A 13,889-nucleotide genomic window follows, 5' to 3' on the forward strand; every position below is an offset into this window, starting at 1 on the left:
CACCGGAAAACACCCTTAAAATGAACTGACACAGTTTGAAAAGGTAAGAGGAACTCCTTCAGGAACATGACATCCATCGGCTAAGTCATCTGTGTAGGCGTTGGTCAACATCTCTCAAGCGCTACGTAACTCGTTTCCCAACACTCACCTCTGGTGTCCTATCTTGAGGCATCACATCAAGGAATGAGTGTGGTTGTGTTTCAATAAAACTTTATTCACAAAATCGGGCTTCACGCTCCATTTGTGGAACCCTAACGCCACAATTGGCTAAGCCCTGAACTGCGGTCCAGTGAGTACATCAACCAACTTTATTCTGCCATGTTAAATCCTACAGTGTTGAGGGGAAATGTCAAAGAGGCTTCTACGAACGATGCATTTTTTTCACTCACTCAACTTAACACCTTCTTTGTTTCTCCCGCGAGAAGAAAACTAAAGCACACACATCTCTTGGCCAAGAATGTAAAGTGAACCGTGTCCCACCTCTGCCAATGTCAGGTCTGACCCACCTCTGCCAATGTCACACCTTGGTTCAGCTAAGTCTCATGTTAGTGCCCCAGGAAACAGCTCAACCCGACTCACCTTCTAGAAATTTCTGTGTTTGGATGTCTGCTTTGCCAGGATTTCCCCCAACCCCCAAATGATTCTATACATCCTTGAAAGCCCGGACAACACGATGCCCCTTCTACTGAATTAAGCCTCCTACGACCACCACTGCAGGTGACATTTTCCTACTGTCCACCTCCTTGTTGTGTTTCCAGTTGCTTGTTGATGGGATGCCTGACAACCATGATAATCAATTTTGTGCACATCTCATCATCCCAGCAGGACCACAAGCGCTTGAAAACAAACTAATTCAGTGCTTACTCAATAGACGTCCACAGCATCATCCTTTCCAAATTTAGTGGCCAATCTATATCTTAAATGAATGAAATAATGGGATGAATCACTGGACAGTACAGCTGAGGAGGAAAAAGGACTCTTCTGTAGACGAGGGTGGTAAGAAATTCTTATTTCCAATTTGTCTGTTAATGTTGCTAGGACTTTTCACTTCCCTCATCAACTGCATTCCAAACGTTCTCTCCTCCAGAGTTTTACCACACTCAGAAGAGAACCTCACACCACATGTTATCCAGGAAAAGGAGCTCATTACCACGAAATTCCTCAACTCCACCTGTCCAGACCTTGGTTTTTATACCATGACCATATCTTTCCCAGAGTTTGGCCACTTTGCTGCCGTGCAACCTTAGCCTCCCTCTGCACTGACCACGCTAGACCACATCACTTCATCTGCTTTGGCTCAAAAAGTGAGTCAATCAAACACCCATCATCCAACCATGAATCTCACCACCTGATATGGGTTCTGTAACCATGGGCCCAAGCTGCCGTATTTTACCTCATGGTATCAAGCCATAAGTTCTGCCAAATGAAAGCAGTGCATGAACTCCTTCTATCATGGGACTAAGATGCTGAGCATTCTGCAGGTCTCTTCCCTGCTTAGGTAGACAGTCCCAAACATGCCACACAGCACTGCAATGTTCAGGGTGCTTGCTAAACTTGTCCTGTCTACGTTTCTGATTATTGGCTCTGATCATGCAGTGTACCATTGCCCGTCATATCCTAGCCCAAACTCCACCTTTCACATAAACTCTGACACGAGTTGACATCTCCTCAGTAAGACACCAGGCGTCAATGAAAAATGTATGTTTTCCATAAATCTCGATCTTCTTAGCAAGTTGACCTTCTCAGGGATGCCTTGTGTTAGCTGTCTATGAAAGTTTACCCCTGATCATCACACATGCTCCAACCTTTCCCATGACCAAGTCCTGCTTACAACAGCCTGCCTCCATGCACAGACACATTTCTCAAAAGAATGTGAGGAATTTTCCCCCTCGCCCACCTTTCCATCCGTCTGGCTTCTGCTCCCCACCTCTCCACTAAAAATATACTTGTGAGCACCATGTGGTGATAAATGCAATGGACATTTGTCCTCATCTTACTGGCCTTTTTAGCACCATACACCATTCATGCTTTTCCCTAAATCTCATCTTTTCCTCGTTTCCTTCTTATATCCCAAATCACTCTGTCAACATTGCCTTTACGATATCATCATTGTCCACCTCACCCTTTAGGTAAGAGTTCCTCAGGGCATGGTCCTTGACTCTCTTCTTGCACCAAACAATCTCATACACCTCCCCACCTGCCAAGCAACTATAGGTCTCTGCCCATGAGTCTTAATTTATCAAGAGAACCTCCATCCATCTACATAACTACTCAAGCTGAAAACACAGGACACATCGTGGATGTCTTCCCTTCTCTCCAATCAACCGCCAGCAGCACTGGAGTTACCAAGGTCTTCCAGTCCCGTCTTCATCTACTCAAAGTATGTGTCCTTCAAAACCAAGCTCAAGTGTTTTTTTCCAGTTTTGTACTCAGTCAGAAGTTACTTCTGAAACCATGAGACACTGTTGTAGTTCCTGTGGCTACAGAAGTGTGCAAATGACACTTATGCTGTCACAGATACTGTGTCTTCGTGGATGACAGTAACCCCTTGCACGTCCTGAGTGTATCTGCCAGCACTTTACAGGCACTGAGTTGTTAATCCTCACCAAATTTCTTCATGATAGTCCTCTAACAACAGCCCTATTCCTCCAGGTCTAAAGATGAGGGACCGACACTCAGTCATTCCTCAGTTTACCCTTATTCGCTCACCTGTACCCTTTCCTTATACTGGATTTGGGTGATATTCTTCTCATGCAATTTTTACTACCCGAATGGCAATGGTTATTTCTAACACGTTCCTACTGGACATGTGACTTGGATGTGGGAGACCTCGTGGGCCACATCACCCGACGCTATGGTTTACTCTTCCACCTCTAGCAACACGTAGCTGCTCTTGGGCTAACCGTAAGCATCTCCCTCCTGTCTAGAGTGAATTCCTCACTTTTCCTCTCCTTGCCGACACTTAAACACGCCAGCCTGCAGAAGGTCGTCTCCCCCTGGGAGGGTCTTGGAAGTCCAGGTTGGGCTGACTACCTCTAACTGCCAGTTTCTGACAGTTCCCTTCGCAGTCCGTTACTCTGAAATTAGCTCTGTGTTGTGCACATGAGCTACAAGAGCTCAGGGAGCCCGTCTCCTTGGCCTTCATGCCCTAGAAGCTAGCCCCCTGCCTGGTGTACTGTATGGAGTCAATAAACGAGTGCTGGTTGCCGGAATGAAACAGAATGAGCGCACTCAGGAATGAAGGCCGTGTGCGATCCTCTTTCAGAGGTGAAAAGGCTGCAGATGCCTCCCGGCACAATAAACACCCACACCAGCAAGACGGGGGCCGCGTTGCCTACTCTGGGGAAGCTGATGAAAATATCTGTTGGAATCTGAAGTCAGAACCTGCACGTTACATAACCACCTTCTAATAAACTCCCAGACCCTCTTGCTGTTGACTTTTGTTGTTGTTGTTGTTCTCCAACAAAAGCAGCAACTGTTCTCTGAAAGTTGTGTTGCTGCATGAGGGCACGGCACGCCAAATTCAGGGAGTGTAAGAAGCAGCTCATAAGCGGTACAGGCGGGGGAGCCCATCTGGTTGTTGGAATCTGCACTTAAGGTCAAGGAGACAGGCCAGGGGTGGCAGGGCCTCAGACGCCGGCGTCCGGGAATTCGGAAAATCTTTTCCTGCATGTGGGGAAAGTCTACGTTTGTCAACAGTTCAGGAAAATAGAATTTCCAGCACCCCCAGGCTTCCGCAGAGGCCGTCCATAGAGTTAATTTATCCGTTCCATTGACATTTATTCCTTGCCTTTAGGCAGAGTAAAAGGGAGGCGGGGGAGAGCCTCCTTCAGGGTGACCTTGACTGCAGAGAGGAATGGAAATGAAGCCAGAGCTCGTCTAACTGTTCTCTTCCTGACACTACAGGGAGCTCTCTGCTCTGAAAAAGAGGCAGAAAACTCTAAACTTGACTGTAAGAAAATCTTAGGGCAGTTATTCTGGTTCCTGGGTAAGGAGGGTATTTTAGGGGACAAAAGGGGAGTTACTCAGGTCTGGTACCAGGAGTCAAAGGAAGAGAAATCTGGGACATTTCCACTCTTCATTTAGCAAGCGTCTACAGAACACCTACAAGGTGGTTACCGCAGCAAAGACACAGACACGTGAATAAGGCACCCCAGATCTCCGCTCCGATGGGATCTACCTTCTAAGACGGGAGACAGATCACGAGCACATAAATCATAAACAGACAGCATACAGACACAATCAAGTATACTCAGGAGGTATGCTGGGTTCTGGTTGAGGGACCCACAGGGTTCTCACAGAGGCATCATGGGGTGAATGACCCAATCCACGTAAAGAACAAGAGAAGAGCTTCCTGCAGAAGGAACTGCCAGTGGAAAGGCCCTAAGGTGGAAACAAGCTTAAAATCTTAGGGGACCCCAGAAAAAAAACAGAAAGTCACGAGGAAGATAAAGCAGCTCTGGGTGGTGTTAGTCCTGTGTATCACCAAGATGCGGACTTCACACTTGGCTCTGAGCGTGGGGATAGAGTGTTTGAAGAAAAGAGGAAAAGCCTCAACAAGACAGAGAATGCAGAGATTGGAGTCATGTGTCCACAGGCAAAGGAAAGCCAAAGACTGCCAGAGACACCAGAAGGCAAGGAGAGATTCTCCAGTAAAGCCTTCAGAAGGAGCATGGCCCTGCTAACCCCTGATTTAGGACTTCTGGTGTCCGGAAGTGAGAGAGAGAATAACTCGCTGCTTGGAAGCCATCCACTTTGAGGCCGCCCTAGGAGACGCAACACAGTACAGTGACCGCGCGTGTACTAAAGTTCAGCCAGTGCCGGGGGGAGAGTGGATTGACAACAAAGAAGAACCAGGAAGACCATCTGGAAACCCACTGGGCCAATGACCCGGCCGTGCTGCTGGCCTGGAGGAGGCTGTAATGGTTGGCGGTGAGACAACCGGGTCAATGTCAGGTATGCTTAGAAGATTAAGTTTACAGGACATGCTGTTGGAGTAGGAGATACAGAGAAGGTCACAGAAAGAGGCTTTGGGAGTTCCAAGAACCCAGCTTTGGGGTTGGGATCAGTGAGTGAAGACGGGTCCAAATCAATGAGATGGGTTAGCCCACGAGACATGTGGTCTTGGGGAAGGAGATCTCTAGAGCAGATTTGCTCATTAGGATGTGTCTACATCCCATCCCACGTCACCCATATCCCATGTCATGTGGGCAGTCGGATGGAGGAGTCCGGGGTTCCCAGCCAGGGTCAAGGCTGGCTGTGGGGGTTACCAGCACTCCAAGTGGCACTTGAGGTCATGCCTTTGGATGCCATCATACAGTGTGAGGGTGTAGGTAAAGAAGTGAGGGGACTCAGAACAGAGGCCCAGGGGTCTCCACCTTGGAGAGGCAGGTCAATGGAGCAGGAAGAGCGAGGCCTGGGTTCCAAGAGTTTGCTTACGCCTATCACTACAAGAAGGGCTCTATGGGCTTCATACGTTGACTTAGACACCAGGTGACATAGACTGGGGCCAGCTGCTCCTTCCACAAGAGAACCCCTATTTATGGGACGATTGTCTTGAGCCCTGGTCCCGGTGAGGGTGCAGAAGGAAGACAGCCTTTTGAGGACCGCTTCACCACAGACCCAACCCCTTCCCAGTGTGCAGGTTCACACATGGGAGAGCCACGACCTCTGCGTCCCAGAGATAGTTCAGGTTCGCACAGAGATCGCAAATCCTCTGTTCCTTCAAAGCCCTGATTCCTAATCCCCACTCTCAAATTAGCAGTGTGCACATTTTTAATATTTCAACAGCCCGGCTGGAATCCTTACATTTAACCGCTATACGTTGGTCACAGGCCAATGTAAACGTTCTGGCATTTTGTTGATCATTTATTTATCTTGCTCTTGGGAAAAATCCTAACAGCTCAGTATGGGAACCCTGTCAGATTAAGTAGAAACACTAACGGAGCCCATGCTTCCTGAAATCTTAGGCAGGAAGTGGATTGTTACTTGGTGGGCTAGGTGTATGAGGCCGACCCAATCATTAAGAACATGTGGACCATCAGAGGAAAATGGATTTAGGAGGCTCTCAGAAGTCAGTGTATCGGGAGCTGTTAGGATGAAGACGTTTCCAAGACTGCTACGATTTCACTAGCGTTCGTATTCAAAACCCACACTGGACCCTACTACTATCTCTCAACTTCCTTTGATGTCACAGCCTTTGGTCAACTCAGTTTACCCTTCTCTAAATCCAAACAGGAGATTCATGCTGGCTGCAGACACATTTCCTTTAAAAAAAACATGAGAGAAAGGATTAATGGTGTCACTAGTCCCTCACCCGTATAGTATTATTTTTTCTTTAAAATGAAGATGACCAGAGGGATCTCCTGTCCCTATGATTAAAAGGAAGATGGGGTTGAATTCTAGAGAAGGATGATTTAACTGTACCCATTCTATCCAATTCACCCGCAGACTTCATCAGGGACGTAGATGTGCCTGGGTAAAATGGTAGAAGCACTTGCTCACACACTAACGATCTTCCCGAGAGGTTTGGATTAAGACTAAAAATCATTAACCGCTCAGAAAAAGATGCTCTTTTGATCAGTGAGTTTCAACAGTGTGATTCCTCTGTGTCCGAGGGTGCTGGGGTTTCCAGCTCTACAAAACGAGACGTGACATCGACCAGAGTCTCCCTTCCTCTCCTGCCGCTAGAAGGAAACCACAGCTTCCTTTCAGGGCAGCATATTTTAACAATGTTGCACTGTGAGCCTGACTCCAACTCAATGTGACAAAGGGATAATGCTTAGCCACAGAGATATTAATACAGTGTCCCATACTGGAGGTATTTCCAGCACTCAAGTAAAATAGCGAAACACTGCTCACACGCCCAATATGTTTCTTCCAAAAAAAGAAAATCGGGGAGCTCTGACGTGCTGTTCGGGCTCTGCGATGACCTTGGTTTGGGACCGTCCTTCCAGACCCTTGACATTCTCTTTCCGATCGACCCCACTGATGTCTTCACAAGAGTCAACCATCAAAGTCAAATGCTAATTGCATCTCCTTGTCTCGCGTATATCGCATCCCGAGATCCATCTGCGGCTGGCCCTCTGCTCGTCTTTGTGGATGGAGGCTCCAAGCCCTCATGTATGTGACTTTCTGAAAGCACATATTACTTTGTATCCAAAGTATTGGATACAAAGTATTGTATCCACGTATTACTGCGTCTCATTGGCAGCCGCTAACCTACTTTGGAATGTCCTTTGGGGGAAGACTGAATGAAAGGCTGGACGTGAGCATGAGGTACAACCTGTAAGTCCACCTTTAGAGAGGCTGTCATCACTAAAATAAGGTACAAACAACTCTGTCCACACAGGCCACGACCTCGCCCAAGTCTGGCCATACACCTAATCTTAACATATGGGAATCCACGTTTCCACTTGTCCCTACACTAAAATGGCATGATGAACGGCGGGGGCAGGAGCGGGGCTGGCCGGAAGCGGGGCTACTGGGGCCGGTCAATCCTGGGCTGATGAAACAGAGGCGGTTCATCGAGCTGACCCGCGTCCAACAGCATTTGGGGGCCGGGCCCTGGTGAGCCAACAGTGGCAGGCAAAGGAGAGGGTGTGCACATCCTCTGAGGGTCATCGTGACCAGCACTCAGCAGGGATCCTTCTGTCTGGGGTTCCAGGGAACCGAACATGGAAGCAGAGTCCCTGCCCCCAGGGCCTCAGAAGAGGATGGCAGACACACGCAGAGAGAGGTAAACAGAAGTGCAAGGTGTGCGCATTTGGGACAGATGACACACTCCCCCTCCCCGCCTCTCTGCCTCGCTGTCTGCGACGCAGCCTTCTCCAGCTCCTGCACGGGGCAGACCAAGCCGTGGGCTTCTTCGGACACCCAGGACCAGAGTGCATGAGCACTGACAGAGCTGGAAGCAGAACAAGAGAGGAGGCACGCTCGGTGGCTAACTCCCTCCAGTCTTGCCAACTTGGCAAACATCTCCAGGGTCCCGGGGCCTCCTGATGCTCTTCTGGCCGGACACACCACTACTTCTTGTGCCTATACATACTGACGCCCTTCCTAAATTCCATGGTCTAGGCTTCCCGCTACGCACCCAGCCAACCACGAGCAAATCCAGAGTTCCTTCAGGGCACAGACCATGTTTTATATTTATTGATGCCTGAGGCCCAGGGCCAGATGCACAGCCAAATCAATATTTCTGAAGCCAATTAATGGACCCAAGCATCCTACTTATTATCCTTTCATATCTTTGGACATAAACTCAGATTCCCAGCATCCCTGGAAATCTCCGATACACCCATAGGAGAGAATGTTTCACCTTACGCTGGGGGAATTTTCGTCACCTGCTTTCCCGTGTCGTCTTATGGAGGTGGCCCTCGCCCGCTGGGACACAATGGTTCACCACGGTCACCTCCATTCAATCTGTCCTACCGACCAAAACCCCACACCCACCACAGATTCAGGAGAGTGTCCTAACCCTTAGCACGGATATGCCCCTTTGGGCCTCTCCTCTAAGTCTGTGAAAGGGCTCGCATTTTATCTTAACAAGATTGGTATGTCTTGAATTCACCGAGACATGTGTGCACGCTACAAGCTACCTGGGGGTCAGCAGCTGGGTTGGGTCTACTTTGGAATAGCTCATATCCCCAGTGACTAGTGTGACTGGTCATGGTGGTGGCTTCTCTGAGGCTGTGTCAGGAATGAGGCATGAGCCCAAAACTACACAGCGATAGGGAGAATCATCCCCCAAAGAGGGGCACATTCTCATTCCCCAGAACCAGTGCCTATGCGACCGTCCACAGCAAAAGGGAGTCTGGGAGGTGATGAGAGTCCTGAGATGGGAAAATCAGTTGCACGATCTGGATGGGACAAAGAGAAACACAGCAGTCCTTGAGGAACCGTATGTCACAGTGAGTGAGTGAAGGTGATGGCGTTATGGAATCAGAGGTCAGAGAGAGAGGGAGGGAGGTCTGGAGATTTTTGCATTGTTGGCTTTAAAGATGCAAGAAGCGGTCATTAGCCAAAGAACACAGGTGACCTCCAGAAGCTGGAGAAGACACGACAACAGATGCTTCCCCAGAGCCTGCAGAAAGACACGGCCTTGCTGTCACCCTGATTTTAGACCAGTGAGACCCATCTCAGACTTTGGACCTCCAGAACAGTAACTTTCATAAACTGTGTTGTGTTAAGCCAGAAGTCTGTGTTGTTTTGTTGTAGCAGCAACAGGAAACTAATACATGAGCTTATTGTTTTAACCAGCTATCCAGTGGAGAGGCTGCATTTATCCTAAATGAAAATGCCCTCATTCTAATGTCTTGACCTAGACAGTGTGGTTTTCATTTCCATGGAGACCAAACAGAAACAGGACCTGGTCACTTTCCTGTTCAGTGCCTGAAATGCAGTAAAGTCCGTATATGGGAAAGTAGCAGTGGGACAATGTCAAAGTGCAAAGGTCCAAGCAAAGATGCCCAACATGTGAGCTGGGAGGCCAGAGCTTACTGACATGGGCGTTTCCCGCCTTCACAGATACCTTACCTTTATAGATGCCGTTACTGCCTCCGTGGACTTCTCCCTTGGTGTTCACCTCCTCCACATGGGCTCCTTGATCCGACGTGAAGTAGACGAGGGTGTTATTAGCCAGTTTCAACTCCTCTAGGACATTCAAGATCTGTCCTAAAGGAGAGAAATGTCCCATTTTTACACAGTTTCATTTTTACAAAAGAAAAGGAGATCACTTGCTCTCATCCGCTCCTCTGAAGATGGGAAGGGAATTCTCCCGTACACTGCAGCGGTCCCACACTCATCCCCACGGGGGACGCAATGCAATCAGAAGGCCCACCTGTGGCAGGGTTCTCAGAAGGTCTAGTCACTGAACAAGTGTCACCTATAACCATCATTTGAAACTCTAGGCATCATGCAGTGGTTCTCTACAGAGACACGAGAAAGCATTCTGGAAGCATCAGGCCCTGAGGTCATGCCCTGCTGAGAGGAAGGTGCGACGGTCCTGAAGACACAAAGAAATGTATCAATTTCTCGTATTCTGTGCAAAACACCAACCCATCAATGTTCTTCTATTTTAAAACGATGTAGTTATTTATTTTTGAGAGAGAGTGACAGAAAGTGGGGGTCAGGGAGGGGGCCGAGGGAGGGAGAGAATCACAAATGGACTCCATGGAAAGCACAGAGTTTGACGCTGGGCTCCATCTCACCCCTGAGATCACGACCTGAGCGGAAACCAAGAGGCAGACACTTAACCAATTCTGCCACCCAGATGCCCCAATGTTCTTATATGAAGAAAGATGTCTATAAATATTGTATGATGAACGCCCTCTTTTGATAATTACAGTAGATACTCGTAGATACAGTAGAACTATCCATTCTGAGTTCCAGTTTTCCTTACACTTTCCTTTTTCTTGTCCTCATCTTCCTCCCCGCACCTGAGATCATATACCACCCCGCCCACACAGCAACGCTTCAACAGAACCACAGTTCCCACCAAAGCAGTATGAGTAACAGGGACCATCTACTGAGCGCTCTGCTCTCGAACCCCTTTTTGACACACTGTCTTATTCAGAGCACCTGAAACCCTAGGAGTAAACGCTGTAGGCTCTGCTTCTCCGATGGGAACTACAGGGCTTTGTAAAGACTGTGACCTGCTGAAGCTCACACTGTTAGGAAGTTGAAAAGCCAGGATAAGGGTCAAAATTGCTTCCAAAGGCCAGACCCACAAACCTTACATACTTAAGTGGATGGACTTGATGAGATTCCACAAGGAGGGAAGTTAGAGATGCCTGGACAAAATGGTAGGACAGCTGCTTCTCTTCTTCAAATTAGCACAGGATGAAGGGAAGGGAGGATGGGGTATAGATTAAACAAGGGTAGGCATGACTTCACGGCTGTTCAATGCACATTAGGGATGTGTGCAAGTTTACTGTACTTTTCTACCTACTTCTGTTTATGTCTACATTTTCCGTAAGAAAGAAACAGAAGCTGCTTGGAGACAGAAGGGGCTGAAATATGGACTTTCCGATTAGGAAGCTGTGGTCAGCAGTCGGATTGGAAGTAAAGGATGGTCAAAGTAGAGGAACCAATTTGTGATCTCCACAGAGATCAATATACTCCTACCCTGCCAGCTTAATTTTGTAAGTTAACGCGTGCACTTTGACTCTGATTGAGGTATTAGGGTCTGACTCCACTTCTGATGTTTGAAGGGGAAGAGCTCTTAAGCCTGGCCAGTCCTTATGCGACTCGTGCCCAGCGAGCCAAGAAGAAAGCTTGGGTGCTGCCCCGTGCAGTGCTGTGGGGACATTCAAGCTACGGCAGCCCCTGCTGAAATGCTCCACTCGAACTGGAACTCTTCGCACCGTGAAAGGTCAATCATTCTCCTCTCTCATCCCTCTCAAGCTATTTTCAGACCAGCCGGGGCGCAACCTTGCTCCCCTCCAAGAAAGCCTCATCATGTGTGTAATAAACCTTTTCATCGCCTCTTGCTGCAAGTGTGGCATCCTTAGTCTAGATATGGGAACCAGATTTGGGGCAGGGGACACATCTCATGACTTCAGGATCACCAGAGCCATTGAAATTTTATAAGGACGGCAGGAATCCCTTACAGCAGGAATAATGAGTGAAAATGAGCACATCCGACCCGGCACACAGGTCGTGCCCCAGTGGGCACAGGCCCTCTGCTTTGGGGCTGCCCCTTCACTTAGGTGGTCCAGAAATGGAGGGCAGGGGCTGCAGACTCAGCTTTCCATGGAGGGGGCACAGATGATTCCCAAAGCCAACGCAGAACCCGAGTCATCCTGTTACAAAACCAATTTTTGCTATTTGATTGCAAATGTCACAGGCATTGTTCAGTCTTCAATTTTTTAACTCCTATAATAAACATCCCAAGAAGCCACACCATATACATAAATGTCATACTCGGAACCAAGGAATAAGATGCACGAGGGCTGTTTTTGCATTTGTGTCCCGGGATAAATCACGATCAGGCAGACACTGACTGTGGTGTTAGTACAGCAAAGCAAATCACCTGCATGCCCGGGGACATCTGATGCTAACACTAATTTCAGCTGAATTATCATTCTCTATCATTATATCGTTCCGAATATGGTAATTAGTTCAATGATGTGACACAGGAAGAAGAACTAAGACAATATAACCCCACTGAACACTTTGAAGGGAAAATGCCCCTTTTGACTCATACAGCAATTTCAAAGTCAAATAACATGGACTTATCAGTTAGCAAAGGACTAAAGATTTTACTTCCTTGTGTTGTAATTATTAGTTTGCAAAAGGTGTGCCACCATGCACCTCCATTTCAAACAGAATTCACCTTCCATAGATGCAGAAAAAACTTAGCATGATTTTTTTAAAAAAATGTGCCATCCAGGATGATCTGTATGGACACAAAACCTGCACACACATATTTACAGCAGTTTTATGTATTACTCTCAAAATCTTGAAAACAACCAAGCTGTCCTTTAGTAGCAGTCTCGATGAACCACAGTCCACCAGACAATGGCATGTTACACCGCTAAAAAAAAAAAAAAAAAAAAACAAACGAGGCTCCTGGCAACGAAAAGACACCCATGATGATGGGTACGTGTCATTATTCCGCAGCCCAAACCCACAAAATGCAGGACTGCAACAGTGAACCCTTCTAGAAAGTCTGACGTCTAGCCGACAATAAGCATCCGCGTCGGCTGGACGGCACCCAATGCACCAGTCCAATGCACAGTATTCTAAGGGGACCTGTGCAAAAGAAAGGGATAAAAGGAAAACGGAACCTAAGACTCAATGTTCCTGTAAACTGAAAACTGCTGAAAAAATTGCCAGCTACTTTCTGAAAAAGTGCCTTTTCAGATGCAACGTGTCCATCCAAGACTCCTCATCCACGTAACCCAACACAAGTCAGGAAGCACCTGAGCAGCATGGGCTGTGTGCTGAGAGTGGGGGCCTAGCCAAGTGTCCAAGCCCTCAGAGCCTCCGGGAGACCGGTTTCCTTGGTTCGAGCTAGCTGCAACGCCGGTTTTCCATTTCCCCGGCAGGCACTTTCCATCTCCACATGAGCCTACAGTTGCACTTGTGACTGAGACTCCTTCTATGAAATACATATGATATCTTTCCCCATCCCAACATGCCTGCCCCCCCTGGGATTTCCTCCAAACCCCAGTACTCCCAATAACCATAATAAGATATTCACTCTGTCCCCGTCAATTTTTCTCATCCGTTGCCTACAGTGATGACTTCATCTTTTTCATCCCTGGTACAGCTGGGTTGGGATGAATACAAGGGAATCTAGCTGAGCCCATCACGCATCTACAAACAAAGGACTATTTGGCCAAATGTGTGCAGAAACTGTCAGATTTCTGATTTCCTTTGAGTTCTCTCTTCCCCAAAAGACGCACTCTGGATCCCATGCACTTTAGGCCTTATGCCAGAATCTCCTTTGTAAAACCCGGAGCCCATTAACTGTTTAAGTTTTCATAAGATTGATCCCGTAACGGTCTAACATATTTCTCTTCTAAAAATGCTGAACGGAAATCTCCCGTGAGAACAGATGCTGGTGTATTATTCTTGCTTTCAGAGCACCGTGCTGCAAGTCAGAGGTCCACAAATGTTATTTTTCAGCCAGGTTCTCAAGGTATAATGATACCAATTCATACGGGATGATCGTTTCGAATTACCAACGGTGGGCTGTAGGATAGCTTATAAATGAAATGTGTTATTTCCAAACCTTTACTCACGTTGCTCCCTGAACAAAACACATACAGAAAATAAGCCATTTAGGGAACACTTGGCTATTTAACTGGGGATAACAAGAGCCAGCTTATCAAAAAGCAAGAACTTCAGACCCGGGTTTTGTAAACCGGAAGGACACAATTTGG

At 47.6% G+C, this 13,889-nt stretch overlaps 1 protein-coding gene across 1 annotated transcript in view; it reads right to left on the reverse strand.

Annotated features, from left to right (window-relative positions):
- Positions 1-13,889, reverse strand: part of STS (steroid sulfatase) — a 74,572-nt gene that overhangs the window by 24,663 nt on the left and 36,020 nt on the right. The window contains exon 6 of the mRNA XM_032880230.1: positions 9,535-9,672. Within this exon, the coding sequence (XP_032736121.1) occupies positions 9,535-9,672 (138 nt within the window). The remainder of the gene's footprint in view (positions 1-9,534; positions 9,673-13,889) is intronic.

The sequence above is a fragment of the Lontra canadensis genome, unplaced genomic scaffold (genome assembly GCF_010015895.1).
Source record: "Lontra canadensis isolate GAN:19392208 unplaced genomic scaffold, GSC_riverotter_1.0 scaffold68, whole genome shotgun sequence".
Taxonomy (NCBI): domain Eukaryota; kingdom Metazoa; phylum Chordata; class Mammalia; order Carnivora; family Mustelidae; genus Lontra; species Lontra canadensis.